The 19,978-nt window shown below is 41.3% G+C and overlaps 3 protein-coding genes across 3 annotated transcripts; 1 reads left to right on the top strand and 2 right to left on the bottom strand.

The window, feature by feature from the left end:
* Nucleotides 1-233: 233 nt before the first annotated feature.
* LOC135638118 (cytochrome c-type biogenesis protein CcmE homolog, mitochondrial-like) lies at nucleotides 234-2,827 on the top strand. Its single transcript, XM_065151082.1, has 2 exons — nucleotides 234-1,210; nucleotides 2,424-2,827. Exon 1 carries the CDS (start codon nucleotides 415-417, stop codon nucleotides 1,189-1,191), a length of 777 nt encoding a protein of 258 aa, XP_065007154.1. The 5' UTR covers nucleotides 234-414; the 3' UTR covers nucleotides 1,192-1,210; nucleotides 2,424-2,827.
* A 2,243-nt stretch (nucleotides 2,828-5,070) lies between these two features.
* On the bottom strand, nucleotides 5,071-7,357 carry LOC103984473 (probable glucuronosyltransferase Os03g0107900). Its single transcript, XM_009401972.3, has 3 exons — nucleotides 6,230-7,357; nucleotides 5,903-6,147; nucleotides 5,071-5,839 (listed from the first exon to the last, which is right to left on the bottom strand). Exons 1-3 carry the CDS (start codon nucleotides 6,884-6,886, stop codon nucleotides 5,359-5,361), a joined length of 1,383 nt encoding a protein of 460 aa, XP_009400247.2. The 5' UTR covers nucleotides 6,887-7,357; the 3' UTR covers nucleotides 5,071-5,358.
* A 2,284-nt stretch (nucleotides 7,358-9,641) lies between these two features.
* LOC103984474 (N-acetylglucosaminyl-phosphatidylinositol biosynthetic protein gpi1) lies at nucleotides 9,642-19,911 on the bottom strand. The gene is made up of 10 exons (XM_009401973.3): nucleotides 19,776-19,911; nucleotides 18,619-18,814; nucleotides 14,890-15,336; nucleotides 14,653-14,793; nucleotides 14,448-14,548; nucleotides 14,121-14,348; nucleotides 13,540-14,034; nucleotides 11,208-11,614; nucleotides 10,179-10,272; nucleotides 9,642-10,100 (listed from the first exon to the last, which is right to left on the bottom strand). Exons 2-10 carry the CDS (start codon nucleotides 18,793-18,795, stop codon nucleotides 9,989-9,991), a joined length of 2,202 nt encoding a protein of 733 aa, XP_009400248.2. The 5' UTR covers nucleotides 18,796-18,814; nucleotides 19,776-19,911; the 3' UTR covers nucleotides 9,642-9,988.
* Between the last annotated feature and the right edge of the window lie 67 nt (nucleotides 19,912-19,978).

The following is a 19,978-nucleotide window of genomic DNA, read 5'->3' as shown; positions in this document are numbered from 1 at the left end:
TTCTCGGAGAGAAGATTTCCAGTTGTTGTCGATCATGCTGGATTATGTTAAGAGCTATCTTGATCAAATTACATTTAAAGTGTCACTGCACGTGCCACCGCCAAGGCACTTCGAGTTCTTTCATCAACGCCGTCGGTGACTGGGTCCCACTCCATCGCGGGTACGTTACCACTCGACGCCTACAGCCTGAATCACCCTTGAAACTATCAGGGACGATGTGGTTCCTCTGTCACAAATTGCAGGGGTGATTCAGTGGGATTGGCAGAGGTGCTTGAAGCGGAGTCCGAGTCGCCTCCACCAACCTCCAGTGCCGTGTCCAACAAGTAAACAAGTGCCTTTTCTTCAGATCCCGTCACCGCAGGCAAGCCCTAACCTGTCTTCCCTCTGTTCGGACGCTCTTCCAGAGATCCATCCATGGCTTCTTCTAGGGTTCTTTCCCCGCGCCTCTGGTCCCGGCTATCTCCCCTCCTCCGCGCCGCCGTCCCCGTCACCCGTCATTCTCCGCCGCCTGACCCCCCACTTCTCCTCCGGCCGTTTCCCACCCCTCCGCCCCCTGCCTCCCCCGCCGCCCTCTTCCTCCGACACCTGTCTACGGTCTCCCGCCGGCATCCATCCCGGTCCCACACCGTCGACATCGGCGCCCGAGCCCGGCAGCTACAGAACCGCCGCCTCTGGACCTACGCTCTGACCTTCAGCTGCGTCGCGGGGTTCATCGTCATCGTCCTCAGCAACTTCCAAGATCAGCTCGTCTTCTACATCACCCCATCCGACGCTATGCAAAAGTTCGCCGCCAACCCTTCCAAGAACCGCTTCCGCCTCGGTGGCCTCGTCCTCGAGGGCAGCGTTGTCCAGCCCACCCCCACCTCCCCCGAGATTGAGTTCGTCATCACCGACCTCGTCACTGACATCCTTGTCCGCTTCGAGGGATCCCTTCCCGACCTCTTCCGCGAGGGCCACTCCGCTGTCGTCGAGGGTTTCTTGAGGCCCTTGAACGAATCTGGTCGATCGGCTCCTCTTGGATCAGTGGTATCGGAGAAGGCGAGGAGCGGAGAGTGTTTCTTCAAGGCAACCGAAGTGCTGGCGAAGCATGATGAGAAGTATATGCCCAAGGAGGTTGCAGAGGCGATCGAGAGGAATAAGAAGAAGATCAAGGCGGAATCAATAGCAAAAGCCGCTGAGAAGACAAGTTGAGATTGCTTCGCAACTCCAGGTTGATTTAGACGTCAAATTTTTTGAATTATTGAGTTAATTTTAGGTTGGTGGTTACCAACGGATACGAAAAATCCAATTTTTATTATGATTATTATGCGGCTTTACATTGATGTAACCTGGAACCGATCAACACATGGATCCCAACAGTCAGGTTGAGAATAATACGAAGGGGACTATAATCATGGTATAGTTTAGTACTTTATGATTTATGTGTCCGATTTGCTGTAGTTTAGTTCATTAATAATCGTATTGAATTGTCCGAGATATCAAGCAGCATTGTTAATGATAAAAAACCCAATTTTTTGACCTAAATTCTGAGATTATATTTGTTCATTCTGAAATGGATATCTTATAAGGAGATGCTTTGGTATTATTCAAAGATTACGAGGCATCTTGTTTGCTTCTGTTCATGGTTCTTCTTCATCAAAATATTCAGTTGTTTTTGTAAAGCTATATTTATATTGTGCTGTGTTCAATACCTCTATCATCACAACATCATGTCTCAGTCTATATCTGGTTGTCAAACTTTCTGATGGAGCTTTCAGTTCCAAATGTTCTCTTTCTTTTTGTATCCTTGTATGGTTTGTGTTGCAACTGTTATTGAATGTTTTTGTCCCTCTTTGCTTGAATAGCATATTGTCTTGAATTCTTTATTATTCGCTAAAAATAAGAGCTCCTATGAAGTGTAATTTTTAACTGTTGCATTTCCAATAGTTCCTTGGTAGACAGAGGTCCATAATTCTCCCATCATGGTGTAGATTAAAACAATGCGGATGGACATTCATCCAACCCATTGAGGGCTTGCTTGAAAATTGGACCATTACCTTGGATGGTTTTGTTTGATTAAATTTGGTCGGATGGCTCTCTTTCTGTTATTATAAGTCCCTTTCTTATTTATATAATCTCAGTACTGGCATAAAAATATGGTGCTTTGCTTTTGTCTTTTATTCTATTTTCTTTCAACTGTTGATTAATTAATTTTAAATCTGCTGGTGCAAAAAGATTTTATGTTTTTGGCATGATTAATGCATATATCTGAACATACATAGTCATACATGAGTACACATGCGTATATACATATGTGATCAAATAATTGATAGAAACTCATGATTTAGTTTGTATATATTTGCTTCTCTATTTGATACTAGTAGGACTTTCATATAACTGCACAGTAAGTGTGCAGAGATATAACTATTCTTCAACCATCATAGGTCATATTCTACCTCTTCTACCGGCTATTACTCTTCAATAGATGAGACAGTACGAAGAACTAATACATCCGGATGCCTTCTGAGCTTCAAAATTTTAACACTTGGAGCTCTGGAAGATGCAGGGCATAATCAATTTAAGGAATTTTCTTCTGGCTGAGGACATGAAATATTTCCATCTATTTCTATGAAAAAAAATCAGCTTTTAGATATATGTCTCTTAGAAATAATGACCAACCTGTATGAAGTGTTACTATCTTTTGAATTGCATCACAATTAATTCATTGTATTTTCTGTCCTAGATCAGAGACTTTTTTTGGCATAGAAGTTTATGCACAATTGCTCAAGTGTTGTAGTTATCACTGTATGGTGAGAGTGCTTAAAATATTAAGTTTGTCTATCTTCAATCGTCATAGGCCATATTTTTCTCTTTTAGCGGCACATTAATCTTTGTTAGAGATGACAGTGACTTTACATCACTGCTGTTCTTTTGACTGATTTCTCCTAGTTATGCTTGAAATTGTGAAAAATGGAGTACCTCTGTAATGGATATGGAGTACCCCAAGTTCTGAAAGATGCAGGACTTGACTGTTAAGTGTTTGTAATTCTAACTTATTCAATCATGATAGACATTGGAGAAAGAAGAGAAAAAAGGATATGTGAATGTAGGCAACATCATGCTATTTCATTATTATATGTTGTTGGTTCTTTTAATTATGAACCCATTTTTGAGTGTCCAGTTCATGAAGTCCATTAAATCATGTTTCTTTTCTACTTTGATTAGAATGTTTCTGTAACATAATCTCACTTTTTTTTTTTTTTTTGGCATGAAAGAAGAAATATCATGTCAAAATTCTGTTACAATTAGCTCCATGCTTCTAAGAGCATAAATCATATATCAAAAAAGGAGGTCCGTTAATCCTCCAAACTGTATCCATCTGAAAATGTTTAGTATATAGTGTCAATAAATGAGCATTTCTATTTCACTTTGTAGACACTAGAAATCTTTATATTTCCTCCAGACTGTATTCATCTTAAAAGTTTAGTGTATAGTGCCAATAAATGAGCATTTCTTATGCTCAATTTATAGACACTAGAAATCTTTATATTCAAAAGATGAATAAAGAAAGAGTTGAAAATATTGCTACTACAGTTCCTAAAGAACCATGGAGGTGATTCCTACTTGTTCATAACTTTAAGCAGGGTGAGATCATCAGCTTCCGATTTATCAAGAAATCTTGCAGTCTAGGGAGCTCAGTTCCTACTTGTTCATGACTTTGTGACATGCCCAAAAAATAAATCTCCCCTGTCCTCTTGCATGCATCTGAGTCGTAGTATGTAATTTCGAATAGTACCATTTGGTATTAGCGGTATGTATCGATCTGACGATATATCGATATACGGATCGTCTGCTACGGGACGGAACGTGCTATAGTGCTCTAGTATATAAAACCGTAGCAATGTCACATTGTAGCAATGCTTCAGTACTATAGTAAGAGGAAGAAATATATAAAACCATTTGGTACGTCCTGTTGGTGTATCACTCGATACGTTCTGATGTATCGTTCGGTACATGATATCATATCGTACCAAGTCAACCTCGAAACACCGGTATGATATGATATTACATACCTTGATCTGAGTTAAGTTTATATCTTGATCTGAGTTAAGTTTAATCCATCCAGGCATAGATATCTTCCATAATACATTCTCTGTTTCGCTTAAATACTTTATTTATCTGTTATTTCAAACAAAAAGAAACAACTGCCTCAAATTCCAAAACAAAACATTCAAGTGTTAATTTTTCTTATACTTGAAGCAATCTTCCTTTTTCTTTCTGCTGCAATAAAAGCCATTATTCATATTTAATTTTCATGAATTCAGTGGCTTCAATTTTCTCTTGCTTTGACATCCATCAGGTAATGCTGACTGACATCATGTCATTTGCATTAGATAAAAAGAAGAAAAAGAACCAGAACGTGATGTGTGAAGAGTCGCCATCAGATCTGGTGGAACACAACACTCGGATAGTAATTGGGTAGATTAGATCCCTGTCTTCTACCCCCACTGCATTATATTTACCGGAACACACTACTTCTGGCACGGCAGCACTCACCGTAGAGAGCGACCGCACACCTATCGCCAGCTTTTTAGTGGAGAAGAAGAAGAAGCTGCCGTCCTCCATCTTTTCTATGGACGATACCGTCGATATTAAAAGAAAGGCCGACAGTTCCACCACTTACTTCTTCTTGTCCACACCACATAGAACATCATAATTTACTTTGTATTATTATATCCGATGAACAAGCTGTAAATAATTAAATTCATGCACAAAATAAAATAGGTTAACATTTATTTATTTATTTTTGTTTGGTATAAGGTAAAGCACGTGGTGGGCATCGGCATGCACGAGGTGGGGAACTGAACTCCCAAGACACCATAGATTCTTCCACAAATCCATGCTCTCTTCCCTTGTCTACACGCCATGCCATCCTCCTTTCCTTCTTCACCTCCTACCGCTTCTTAGTATTTATTTATTGACTCGGTTTGACCTCATGTCGTCCAAGCAAACCAAGTTTGAAAGCTTAGCTTATACTATTTTATGCCTTTCCACATTACCTATTACACACATTTGGTATATATATATGGCTCCTCACAAAATGAGTACATTTAGGTCAAATTGGATCCACCGTACACCATTTCAAACACTCCACCACTTAAAACACTGTTGCCTCCACCAATAAAAATACCCACAAAATAATAAGATTGATGGATACTACATCAAAATATATCGTGCAAGGGCGGTGGATAATTCAACGAAGACGCCGCCGCCGCACCGAAAGCCCCGCCCCCGTATCGACTGCTCTCGAACGCGACAACCGGCGTCCTCCACGCAACCACCAGCTGTCTTCCACCGACTCGAGCAACGCCGGCGAGCTTACCTCCATGCCGCGTCCCCCGGCTGCCGCCGCCGCCGCTGCCAAGATCGGCCGAGCTTCCCCTCGAGCGCCCGCAGCGCGTGCCATGTCGCGTCCCCCGCCGCCATCGGCTGGTGGAACAGCAGCGCGTTCCGCCGCGCCGGATCCCACAGGTTCCGCTGGACTGCCGACAGATTGGTGGCTGCCACCCGGTCCAGTACCTCCTCCAGCCGCCCGACGTCCGCCTCCGCTACCGACAGCGATATCTCAGGCCACCGCACCGCCTCCGGGAACGGAAGCCGGATGCCGTCCGCGATGACCACCGGCACGCAGCCCAGCGCCACCGCCTCCACAAGCCGTGGGCTCCACGGCGCCCACCCCAGCGGGCACAGGCAGAACACGGAACGCGCAATCTCCGCCCGGTACCCGTCGAACCGCTTCCGCTGCAGGTAGAACTTCTTGTTCCCGCCGTACCGCCGCAGTATCTCCGTCCTCACCCTCCTGTGGCACAACATGTTGGATGAAATGCGCCCAGGTTTACGTCATGTGGGTTACCATGCTTACTTGCTGTAGAAGCGGCCGCTGATGTTCTTGGGATGAACCTCCATCTTGCCGCGGAAGAAGGCGAAGATGTCGCGCTTGGCCTTCTCGGGCGCTGGCCACTGCTCTTCGATGTCCGGCGTCACGTAAGGCGGGATCAGGACGTTCTCCGCCTGCTGGCACGGGTGCGGCGAGCTCACCCCGAAGGTTTGCAGGATGATGGATTCCCTCATGAATTCCGGTATCCCATCAGCGATCGCCACGTCTTCCTGCATTAATCGATGCCGGGGTTTTAGTTCCGCAGCAAAAAGATGGAGTCTTGATGGTACGGAGAGAACAGGGGGAACTCACCATGGCGTGGAAGCAGGCGCCGAAGTCGTGGGAGGCGACGAAGACGTGGTCGCGGCCGCGGGAGCGATTCCAGAAGGGGAGGCCGGCGGAGATGAAACGGACGGCGGAGGAGATGAGAGGGCGGGCGTGGTGGAGGGCGGGGAAGCCGTTGGGGGTGCTGAAGTTGCAGGAGACGTAAACGGGGACGAAGAAGAAGTCGGCCTCATTCGGGTCGAAGACGCGGCCGGGGTACTCGAGCAGCGCCTCGTGGATCGCCACCTCCGACGCGAACAGGTGGTTGCGGCACCTCGGGTTGGACAACCAGTCCCTGTTGTAGCTCGAAGGTAGCTCGTAAACATATATTCTAAGAGCAGCAGCAGCAGAAGAGGTGGTGAAGGAGGAGAGCTGCTGGGCTTCCGCCAGAGCTCGGGGAGTAGTTTTAAGAGGAAGACTGGTTCGAAGTGGAAGAGGTCGGAACAAAGAGGAGGAGGAGGAAGAGGAGGAGGTGGAGAAGAAGAGGTAAATGGAGAGAGCCGACCAAAGGATCCACTTGTAGTACTTCTTGAGCAGGAGAGCCTTGTCATGGTGGTGGCGGAGGTGAGCTCTTCTGGGCAGGAGCTTCATGTGACGAGAAGAAGCGGGGCAACAGCCGAAAGTACATGGCCTGAGCTCCGGCATGGGAGCCAGCTTAAATCCCCCTCGAAGGGAGGGTCGAGGTGGTGCGGTGTGGCTTTCGAAGGGGAGCAGGAAGTGGAGTTCAACCGAAGGGAAATGGAGAGATACCGAACAAGCGTGGAGGCGGTGGAGGAGGAGGAGGAGGAGGTGATGAGGGTTGGTGGTGGAGGGACCAGCGCTGTTGCTTGCTGTCGTCTCACTTCTTTATCCTCTTTACCAGTTCGGGTGGGCGAGGAGAACGAAGCACCAACAATAGTTGGATTACGCCATTATTAGTTTTTTTGACCGCTTGTCGGTAGCTTTAAGCTTTCATTCAAAGAGGCTTTCCACCTTCGCCAGATTAAATCTCGGGCTTTTTGGGGTGATTATTCCATCCTGTTCGATCCCACACCTAATCCACCATTCTCTATTCCTTTTTCTACACACTTATTCGATTTAATTATTGGATTCGGTGCAGAAGAATGGAAGGCGTTGGAGTGGTTTGTTTGGGTGATTATAGTAAGCAATTAGATGTGGAGCATTTGAAGTGGCTCGAAAGAAATTTATGATGTATTCTTAAGAACTATTATTATTATTATCATCATCATCACCATCATCATTATTATAATTATAAATAGATGGTTTTGACGTTCTGATTAGTTTGGCGTAGTTCGAAGTTATGTGCGTAGGATTATTCGAGGTGAAAACATCAAATTTTTTAGGTGTCACATGTACGAAGACTAAAGTCGAGAGAAGTTTTTCTACTCGATTCCTCTAACACTTAAGTTAGTGATGTAAGATAGATGAATATAAACATGAGTGATCAAAAGGTAATCTTTCTTTTTATTGTAAAGAGAGTGGTCAAAAGGTAATCTTTTTTATGTATCATAACCTATTTTCTATAAGCTGTGGTGTAGAGAAAAATATCAACTATTTCAGCATCCTAGAATCCCTCGGGTGGCACAGGCTGAATGAGGATTTAGGGTAGTATTGGATATTGATTGGATTTACAAGTTCATACATTAAGCCTATGGGAACTTGCTAATACGCCCGATACCCGATGAGTAGTTATTTGTGGGCTTGCAATTATTCGTTTGTCTTTTAAAATTCTTATTTTCTTTTTTTTCTCTTACACACGAGTGTTTGCTGAATTGTTTATAAAATTACTCTTTTCATGAGACATAAGGACTTGTTCCAACTAAGTCCATGACAAGTCATTGGGGACTTAAGCGAGGTTGTAATTGAGCTGACCCTTTGCGGATGGATAACGTAAGGATGTCTTATAACAAAGCAATTCTAACTAAGTCCATGATAAGTTAGTCATCCTTTGAGACCCAAGCTAATGCTAATCTGGCAAGCACATTGACCTGTGCGTTCTCTTCATGGGGATCCTATAACATGTGAAGTCACGAGAAACTATGGGTCAATTTATGTGCCTCAATAATGTACTTTACCATGGTTGCATCTTGGGTCTCATAATTTCCTTTAACATGGTATTCAACAACTAGCTATGAGTCATTAAATATCATCATGTCTTGTACTTGAAGCTCTCAAGCGAGCCAAAGCCCTAAGAAGTATCTCATACTTAGCTTCAGTATTGTAGATTTTAAACTTGAATCGGAAAGCTTGCTTGTACACTTGTCTGTTCGGGTCTTTCAAGACGAGTCTTACACTACTTCCATCCGAGATGAGTGAAACAATCCACAAATAGTGTCCATGTAGGGGGTTTATGCTTATCAACCTCGGGCGAAGGAGTTTGTTATAAGATAAAGTCTCTCGATGCTTGAGCTTTTATAGTAGTCATTAGAATATATCGGATGTTAAACTCACTTAGCTTTATGACCATCTCAACAACAGTTGACCCAAGACATCGAACTGAGAGAGAACTTATCTGAGTAGTTGGTCAATGATCACTTGTACATCATATGCTTAAAAATAGGGATGAAGAATCGTTACTACCAAGACTAGTGCAAATGTGAACCTCTCGATAGGGGAGATATCGTTCTTCGAGTCTGCTCAAAATGTGATTGATATAGTATCTAAGTTTTCGAACTCTTATATTGTGTTGTACTAACATCGAGTTGACAACTAGGCTAGTGGTAGCAAGATAGAGGCTTGGAGTTTTGTCGAGGTAGAGAAAGTGAGCTGCGATAATTGAGTGAGGTGGTCCTTAACTTTTCAAATGTCTCCTCGCACTCCTCGATCCATTGGAAACCTTTTGGATTCTTCAATACTCGAAAGAAAGGTAGACACCTATCGTCGGATTGAGATAAAAATCAACAAAGTGTTACTATCCAACCTGTTAACTATTGAATTTTTCTTATCGATCAAAGTGGATGCATATTATATCTAATATGACTTAAAAAAATACTTACTTAGATTGGAACACATGTCACAACCTAAAATATCTCAACAGGATACGAATCGTGTGCATTCTGACATCCCCTATAGTGACTTCATCTGATCTGATTCTTAATAAGATTGAATAATGTAGATATTGTATTTGTAATATCACAATATTATACATATAATATTAGGTCTTGATCTGCCATTATAAACGATTTAACCTATGATCCTTACACAAAAAAACCACAATCTAATTTGAATTTCCATCTCATCCCCGTCAATTGTACTACTAAAACAAGTTTAATCAACTTAAGACTAAAGATCCAAAAGAAAAGAAGAAATCAAAGTTCAGTGTCCGATGCAATATTCCTTCACATCACGTAGTGTTTCACCGCCGTATCAAAGTTCTTACGGAAACAAATATCCCACATAGTTGACAAAAGATGAACTTTTAATGCATCCAATTAGCACCAATCTTAGCTTACAGAAGATCCAGAAATGAACGTTCAGCAACATGCAACATAAGCAATAAAAAAGCAAAAAAGTCATCTTGGAACACAAAATTCATCATCTGCATTTGGTTCCATCAAATAAGATCTAATAAAACCCGATGTCTTCATCAAACTACAAAATCTGGGGCTGTTCCCAAGTCCTATCCATAGTTTCAAATGAAACCTTGTTGGCAGCGGCATGTGATAATTACTATAAAAAATGTTAGAAAGGTCGATCCGTGGAGTTGAAATGCTGGTAGAAGTAGCTGACTACCATGGGCTTCCAACATTACAATCTGCTCGAAAGCACTGCAGTATAGGATAGCTTCCAATACTCTCTCCAAGTAATTTGCATCCATGGCATTGTGGAAGGCATACGAGTTCCCAAAGTAGATGGAAACCTGCAGGAATACTCAAGCTCTCAACCCAGAACAAGGAGGGGAAGTAGCAGATGAGTTAATGAATGTTATCCATATCACCTTTGACCGCTCAGCATTCCACGTGCCAGTGATGTGCAAAATGATGGAGAAACCTCGGAAAATATATCAAAATAATAAGGTCTAATAACTTGGCCTGCAATTAATTGTATTCAAAATTAGTACTAGTGTTTAATTTTAAAAAGAAATAAAAGAGCTATACTCTCAAGTTTTACACACAAAAAACAAAACAGTAAAGACTAAACAATAGCAAGAAGCTCCCTTTTATGTGCTTTAGACCAAACTCTTTCTTTCCACAAATACTTTCTCTAGAGTGTTAAGCTAAGAAGCAGAGCTGGCATCAATTTTCTGATGAATGTCAAGAATCTATATCCCATTTTTGTTCAGCATCAGCAGAAGAAGTATGTCATTATTTGCTCAATGGAATGAAAATATGAACAATCAAGCTTGAATCAGAATATTCCCCCTCACTTAGCATATTGATGGTTCCAAAAGGTCATTGCTGCATAGTTAACACTTCCACCGGTATTCTAGGTTGGCCCCAGCTAGATCAATACAGTTTAGTTCGCATGATCTGTTGACCAGCCATCACTAGAATTAGGCATTTAGCCAGAAATTTCCACCTTATGTGGATTATCTTGCTCTTGTTCATTTTTCAAGGACAACTTCTTTCAAGGGATACAGTCAAACCAAAATCTTTAGTTTAATGCTAAACGCCTTAGAATGTTATTAACACTATTTCATATACTACTGGTATGGAAATCTTAGTTATGAGGAAAACAAGGCAAATAATTTAACAAAGCAAAAAAAACTGAACATTTGACATATACAAGAATGACACGGCCCTATGATGAATTTAGTGATAATTAAATATAAGTTACTTGTATGCACAAAAGTCCTTTTATGCAGTTAATAAGTTATATTATATATGTATGCTAGACACAAAGTTGATCCAAAAAGACAAACTCATAGTTACTGGTCAGTGTCCTGCAACAAACTACAGACAGATAAATACAGTTGCAATTTTCAAGATAATAAGGACAAACGTGAAAAAAATTGTAGTTGTTTTACCTATTGTAGCATAGTTACTGCAGAGAACTGAAACCAAAGATTCTGATCCTCCAACAAAGAAATCCTTGTTCCTTATATCAAGGTAAGTAGGTGAACAAGCTTCAACCGACATTTCATAATTAGCATATTTGATTCTGAACCATATTCCAGAAGGAAACCTCCTCCTACTTATGATCCATAGTAATATCTCGGCATAAGGAGTAGCGTGAACCAGTGAAATAATGATCTCAAATGTGATGCACAGGGAAAGAATGGCAGTAATCAGACTGGTGAAGAAAATGTAGAATACGGAAGTAGTTGGAATCAGCAGCAAGAGTGGTGTAAACAGAAGCGAACCAACAACATGCTGCTCAACCGTATAGTCATAACTATCCAACCGCTGCCTAAGCGGATTTCGCTTTCGTCCACTGCCATTATTTAAGCAACATGGTCAATTCATTGAAAACAAAAGAAAATGAAATAAAAGGATCAGCAGAATCTAATGGAAAGCTAAAATGCATTCATGTATTCATCTACCGTGTGGATCTATGCATGCATCTTTGTACAAAGTTTGGCATATCAGAAGGATTCATTACAAAATAGGAACATTATAAACTTAGCAGGCACTGACCTTTATGCATGTCCATGAATGCAGTTAAAGAATTGACATGATAGAAAAATAAACTCCGAGAGAGAAGGGCAATATAGGTTCAAGAAAGATAGTAGCAAGACAAAATATGCAAAGGATCTTTCAGTGACATAAAAGCTTCTTGCAGAATCAATCTCCTAACCTACTCATCTTGATACACAACTAGTTAGCAGATTCAGAGAATTTTATTGCATCAACAAGGAATGCACTATCCTAGTGCTCTTAAAACAAAGTCAATCTCATTTTATGCTCATCCAGATGGGTTAAGAACACACCCTACATGGACTAAGGTCTTAACATGCTGTGAGTTTTGTGATTAAGCCATGTGTCAACTCTTGGTAGCATATGCACTACTTGGAATATCCATGTAATTATAGGAAATAGAAATTCATAATCCAGATGCAGCATTTCATTAAAAAAATCCTAAAAAGCCTCAAGCTGATCAAGAAGAAAGTTCAGAATCAACAAGGAACATATTTGACCAACAAATCCTTCCACCATGACAACTTGGGAACCAAACAATACTTTTAGGTTCCACAAAAGTGAACACAGCAATGAACAGGTATTAATGAACATGTGCTAGAGTATTTGTATAATGGTGAGAGTTGCAACCAAAAGGGTGTTGTTCAGCTCTGTGGAGGTTACACCTCCAATTTAGTACATGTTCAGATTATCAGAAATGACTAGTTTTTCCATCCAGCATGACTATTGATGCAAGAACCAGAAAAAATGGTTCCTTTTAGAAAATTAGACCTATAAAATGAGTATATGTTTGCAGAACTAGACTCTTAACAGCCATTTGCTCCTTTGAAAGGTGGGCTTTGCTGTCATGCTAAGGTTGCAACCTTTTTATCATAAAGACTAGGGAGTTGTGGAAACAACACTTGGATCATGGAGGTAATAGTGGATATCATGAGTTTCAAACATCCTCCATCCTATCCAGCTCCAAGGTCATCATTTTCTATCAATGGCCGCTCCTAACCTCAGTCTGTCTGTTGATCTTTAACTCAATTACACAAGCTCAGATTGGTCTTGTGCCAAATGGTAAAGAAAGAGAAGAAAATAAGAAGAGAGGGGCAAAGGATGGGGTAGGTAGAAGAGAGAGAACAGAACTACAAGAGGAGAAGTGAAAAATGGGAAGAAAAGTGTCAAGCTAAAAGGTCATTTGGTTGGTTGATGATCGTCAGATGGTTGACAACTGATAAGTGAAAGAAAATTATGAAAGTTCCTCAGTTTTGCAGGCATAGAATCATTTGAAGGGTTACACACATCATTTTCTTTTTCTCATTTCATTGTACATCACCATGGTGAGTTCAATGGTTTAAAACGATCCCACCTTCACAATTCAACTTAACATTATAGCAATAATTAGAGCATCCAACCATCTAGATTATGGTTAAAAAACAATTCTAAATCTAAGATTATGTTTCCCAATTGACATGGCTCATTGATAAATGCTTTTTAAACAGTTTACCAACAATGACAGTAGCAGCTTTGGTAACTGGAGTTTACTATAAGAACTACAAGTGAACAGAACCATTTTCAGACACATATGGAGAACTCTAATAATTCAACCTATTCATGGTGGACAGCTATGATTATTGACTGTACAAGTTTACTTAAGAAAGTGAAATAATCAACTCATATAATGTGAAGTATTTCCCACAACCAATCAACTGCATTAAATCACAATAGAGATCTTACCGGAATAGGCGCCACAAAGAAGCCAAAGCCTGGATCTGTTGTGAATAGAGAAATGATATTAAGTAATGCAGAGCATAGACATGCAACGTCACAAGTTTAAGCATGTCAATGCACAAAGCTACTGGTACCGTTGAGCCAAATACAATCCCCAATACTGCAAGCACCTGAATGTACAACCGGAGAAAAGCACCCAGAAAGAACCAAAGGGTAGAGAAAATTTGAATTGCATTGAGTGAAATCATGCCAACAAGCTCTGCTAACTCATTATTCAGCTTAAAACCTGCTGGAACACCCATCAACCACACACAACCCGAACGTAACAGATCATTTGTTAATAGACCAACAGTTACCAAAACCCATGTACAAATAGCTTCAACATTAGTCAACAACAGAACCCCAAGAACAGTTCCAAAGAGAACATCCATCAAAACATTAGACCACATGAAGTGCTTCCTTAATGCAGCTTTGTGAGCATACTCAACGTTTGGTTTGGAACTACAGATAAAGTAAACACTATAACATAAGAAGAACTCCAGGATCCAGAGATAAGAGAAAAGTTTACTTCTATCATTTTTGTTTACCTGACACCAGTATCTTGGAGAAAAATTGGCCAATACAGAAACTGACAACTGCGGATGTGCACATTCTCCCATGTATGCTTGAACATCTTTGGTAATACAAACGATAATGTTCTAGGTCTGAAACTCAAGAGCTTGTTGAATAATTGAAGGAAGATGTATACAACAGTAGAGATTGAAGCCACAAGTGCTGCCACCATATGCCATACAATGGATGCCAATCTAAGCAGTCTGAGAATGCATCAGAAGAAAGAAAGAGTGGGTTTTAGTTTTAGAGAAAAAAAATGCCAAGGAATTCTTTTTGAGACAAAATGTCAAAAAGAATCTTACATTGACATAAAGAAGTGGCTTATAGGGCCAGAAATGCCCTTCCTTTGCTCCAGCAATATTTTAGCAGCATTTGCACAATTGAGTGCCATCAGAACTCTGTTCTGTAATTGATATTTTAATGATGCAGAAAGATACACTTGATAGGAAAAAATTATAAAATAAGAAGAAATTTGGTAATGTAGAATAGAAATGCTCATGGTCATACCAAATCAAGGAGTAGGGGTTTCTTGTGAAGTTCATTTACCCAGTTAGGCTTCTTTAACGGCAAACCAACACACTCAGGAGAACGCCAATAGCTCAAAGATAAATGACTTACACCATAGGTTGGGGGTTCATAGATGATTATCTGAAACAAATGAAAAAAGGAAAAAACTTCACAGATAACTGATGACAAATTAATCAGAAACAAGAATGACGATGTTAGTTATCCTGACTTACATACGTGGACATCAACAGGAGACAGAACATCGCCATTGTGATGTATATGATGCAAACATGGGATCTGTTTGTTCTTATACAGGATTCTTCGAGGTTTACAGAAAAGTAGGATCCAATAATCACAACTCATCAAAGATTGCCTGTGAGGTTCTACAAGCTCCTTGCATCCACAGTTCCATCTTTTGTAGATATCACTGGATGTCGCTTCTAGATCGGATTCCTGATTGCACTGTTTCTTGACAATATCACAGATATTTGCTTTTACAGGTGAATCTTTGACTCCAAGACAATGTAGATGGTCTTTTGTCTTTGATGGATTTTCATCATTTTGATTTCCCACTGGTTTCAGTTTTATATCAGGGTAATCTGCAGTGTAGTATCCAAGCATTGAAAATGTTGAGGACTCCCGAAATCCCACTGGCATGTTCCCATTCACAGATCTAAGGATTTCCTAAATCGATAAAAAATAATCAGAATTGGCGAGTGATTTTTAGGAAGATTCAATCATCAATCCACTTAACCAAAGAATGAACCTTAATAAGGCAATTAGTTATAAAGTTGATTCTAACAATAGCTCTAACATGACTAGCATAATCTTCTGGCCAAGAAAAGGCAATGCATATAGATGTATTGACAATAAAGATAATAAAAGACACTTTCATACTATGTAGGTCATGCAGTCATAAACAGGATTGGGTAAACCACCAGGCAATTGCTTATAAAGATTTACATTAGTTTAAATAATGATTTGTATCAATACTCAGAATCAAACAGGCAATGTTATTCCAAAAGATCCAAGAATTTCTATGATTTGATGCAAATTCTGCTGCTCAAAACTGATGGTCATCAAATCCAATGCAAGCAACTCTATAAACAATTAAGAATAAAGATGCTTAGCATGAACTATCCAAACCTACTTACCAGATTTTTCTACAAGGTCAGTCATTGCAACGGCAAATAACAGAGCTGTCAAAGTTCCCATGAAAGGATATCTTATAAACATTTTTCAGAAAGAGAAAACATACCTAAAAATATAGACTAGGCATATAAAAGTAGATGATTGTCTCGCTCAAAAAACAACTATGTTCAAGTAATAGATATGCTTCAAAAATATGATAAAACAGTGAGCCATTAACAAGTGAAATGGGGAAGTGACCAGAGAAGCAGGATGGTATGGTAGGAATAATTACACAGATGATGCTGAAAAATAAGTTTGATGGTCATCATCTTTGTCAAAAACAAACATAACTTTTTCTAAGACATCCCAGGATCACAACCAGACATGCAACATCTTCTAACCAAAGCTAAAGAACTTAAAGATAAAATCTCAAGCCATCTAATGCAGCTCACAGAATTCCAGTGCATTTATAGAACAAAACCATACTTCTCAAGTTCATCCAAAGGTAAAGAAATTTAAGATAAACTTCTAGGCCAGCCATCTAAAGCAGCTCACAAAGTTCTAGTGTATTTATAGAACAAAGTGATACTGATCAAGTACATCCAATAAACCATAACCCCATAAACCATATGCAACTAAGAGAAATGTTTATTTAGTCTAATACATATATGAATTTTGGACTGAATATAGATGTGGACTGTTTAATTAAATGCTAGATTCAACCATGCAGAGACCAGATAACTCTTAGTTCAAACATCTCGTCAAAGCAGATACTTCTTTAATTTAATACACCTCTAAACCTTCTTTCAATGGAATATAGCACTGAAGTATCAATTACTGCTATAAATTATAATTTAGAGACCAGCAAATGGAAAGAGAGCAACTTGTACAAAGAAGTTATATACAAGTCAAGCAATCTTTCAAGGGCACTTTGACCTAATAATACTTCCACAACACTATAAAGCAGTGATCGTCATTTCGTCGAGACCAGTATGTAACGGGTCGCACGTACCAATACACGGACCCACCCCAGTCTGGTCCACTGTATAAAAGGGAATTGGGAAATTCTAATTCCCACTTCTCATGCAAGCACCACCTCTACAAGGCTCGTGAGTGTCGTCTCCACCTTCGCCTCTGCAAAGCTTGCGAGCATCACCTCTGATGCTGCGATTGATGCTTCTCATGCAGGCGGCTACTGGCGACCTCCGCTAACCGCGACCTCAGGTAAGCCTCTTCTCTTCCTCTTCCTCCTTCCTTCTTCCTCTTCCTTCTTCACTTCCTCTTTATCCACCTTTCTTCCTCCTTTCTCCACCATCCCTTCCTCTTCTCCCGAAACATTGGTACTTACCAATGTACCATGTGTCAATACACCAGTACAAATCGATATATAACAGCCTAACAAATCTCTGAGTCAAGTTCGATACCCAGTTTGGCAAACACTGCTATAAAGCGTATTCTGAAGTAGAAGTACAACATATTCAATAGCTAATTAAGGGCTCAGAGAAGCAATGAGGGCCTCTAAATTACCCAACAAAAAAAACCCATCTGATGTGAGCTTACTTCCTGAGGGTCTGAAGAAAGAACAGAAAATAAAAATAAGAAAAGGGCATCAACTTGCTTAAGAACTTCACAAGCTTGCAATGACAAATCACCTTTCCTATAAAAAATTGGGAATACCGATTTGAATAGCCACTCACCATTTAGTGGCATTCAAAAACTATTATAGTTTCAGCACATTCATTGCATCCTGTATTCCATAGTTCAACATAAGTGAGTAATTTGTGACAAAATAAGCAAATATGTGTCCTCAATTGTACAATCTGCTGAATTCTTGTCTTCAGTTGCAATTTATGGATGAATTCCTCGACATGCTCAGATTTCTTACGAAATATAACAGACAAGTTACTTATACAACAGAGCAAAACTCTACAACAAAAAAGAGAGCCCAGTATGCACAAGGGAACTTGTCATAAAGGAGATGTATACCATGACTCAAATTTTAGTCACCCTAATTGTAAATGAGCAACCTCACTACAGCATCAAGGTTCACCCTTTATAAACTTTATATCAATGATTGAAATATCATACTGTACCAGTGTATCGAGCTTTGCTCGGTACGGTACGATACGACGTACAAAGCGATATGCCTATATATATATATATATATATATATATAACCAATATAAAAAATATTTTAAAAAAAGGCATACGTAGCTTCGACGATGTCGCCTCCTCCTCGTCGCCTCGTTTGCGCCATTCGGTAAAGAAGACCACGAAGACGTTGAAGGTCGTAGATGTCTCCAACCTTCGGCAAAGAAGAAGGCCGCAGAGTCGCAGACGAGGCAATGAAGGAGACCGCCTCTTTCGCTACTCTAACCGTTGCCTCCCCTAATCACCGCACTCCAAATCCACCTCTTTATGACTCTCCTTGCCGTTACCTCCTAGATCAGGATCGTCAAGGGAGGGCGGTGCCGGATTGAGATCGAGAAAGGGCGTGGAAACAAGTTCGTGCCAAGGTTCTCCCGATTCTCCCTCTTCTTCTCACTCTTCTTTGAACGCCCTCCCCTTCTTCTTCCTTCTTTGATGCTTCTCCCTCAGCTAGGCCGCAGCCAAGCTAATACCGCCCGGTGGCAAGCGGTAACAGTCAAAATTTCAATCGTTACCACCCGAAACAATCCCGTATCGGACGAATGGACTGCCTGCTACGCATCGGTTCACGAGCAGTACGATTCGAAATCACAAACCTTGCTTTATATCACCGTGTGATGTAAATGTGCTCAAACATTAAAGATGCATAAATGACAAAGCTAAGAGAATCAGTTCCAGCATTTCTACCTCAAGATTAGTCTGAAGAAGATGGACCGAGAGATTCAGTGAAGGAATTGCAGCTGCTACAACAATGTCAAGGGAATTTACAGAATCCATGAACCAGCCAAAGAGAAACAGGTTGGAACTGGATGTGCAAGACAAAAATTGTTCCGGCCACCAGAGCGTACATTTTCTTCTCGTCATTGTTATCTCATTACCATAGCTGTAAACAGAATAAATAGAAGCTAAAGTGAGCATCAGGAAGACATACCTCAAAACTGAAAGAAACATGATCAACATCAAGAAAAGCACAACCCTACACTACGTAACTCAGATGGGAGAAGAGCATCAGATCCATGATTAATGAAAACAAACGTCATGATAACAATGTGTATCATCATGAATACAAATAAGAAAACAGAGAATGCTGTCGGAGTAATGCTGTGGGGTAAGGTGGCTGCAGTGGAGTAGGAGGAGGGAGAGGGTTGCAGTTGGGGGATGTAGCGGAGGAAGCGACTGCCGAGGAGGAGGAAGAGGGATGCTGTCGGGGGCTGCAGAGGAGGAGGAGAGGGAGACGAGTGCTGTCGGAGGCTGCGGCGGCGGAGGAGGAGGAGGGAGAGGGCGACGACAAAGGAGGAGGAAGAAGAGAGAGAAACCGAGAAAGAGTCCGCCGGAGATAGCACTCGTACGAAAGCCTCTCCCCGGAGGAAGATGCCGTCGCCGTTCGCCGACGAGAGGAAAACGCCGCCGCATAGTTCGTCGATTAGGTTTGCGTGCGCCTGGGCTCCGCCCAATTAAAAGCGCCGGACAACTTACCACGTGCTCGGGTTTCGCCTAGGCGAGCGCCCGGTGACTTCACTGCCTCCATCACAGATCTAGCGTGGCATGTCCAATGTCAGAACATGGAAATAGAACAGACGCAGAGAGATCAGACCGGAGAGGGAGGGGAAGGAGTAGCAGATGGGAGAACCAAAGGGAGAGAGAGCAGGGAGGTGGCGGCAGCTTTGGTTTCTTCACCGAGGAGGGAGGTCCGGAGGGAGAGAGAGCAGGGAGGTGGCGGAAGCTTTGGTTTCTTCACCGAGGAGGGATGCGAACCGTCGACTGGAGAAGGGAGGGAGGGAGAGGGCAGCGATCGAAGCGGCCGCTGGCGCAGGGAAGGGAGGGGAGGGAAGAGAGACGCATACCTGACAGTGAGAATGGCAGTTCCGGGGGCCGGTGCTCGGAGAGGAAGGAGCCGGTTACCAAGGAAATATAGGTACAGAGCCACGGGGAGTCCTTTCAGGGTTCTTATACAAATCTGCCCCTTCAAGAAGCTTATGTATCTCCCTACGCAAATATTGTACTTAACAATAAATAAATATATATATACTAAATACTTCTAATTAAT

Source organism: Musa acuminata, chromosome BXJ3-5 (genome assembly GCF_036884655.1).
Source record: "Musa acuminata AAA Group cultivar baxijiao chromosome BXJ3-5, Cavendish_Baxijiao_AAA, whole genome shotgun sequence".
Taxonomy (NCBI): Eukaryota; Viridiplantae; Streptophyta; class Magnoliopsida; order Zingiberales; family Musaceae; genus Musa; species Musa acuminata.
This window is presented reverse-complemented; position numbering and strand designations above follow the sequence as displayed.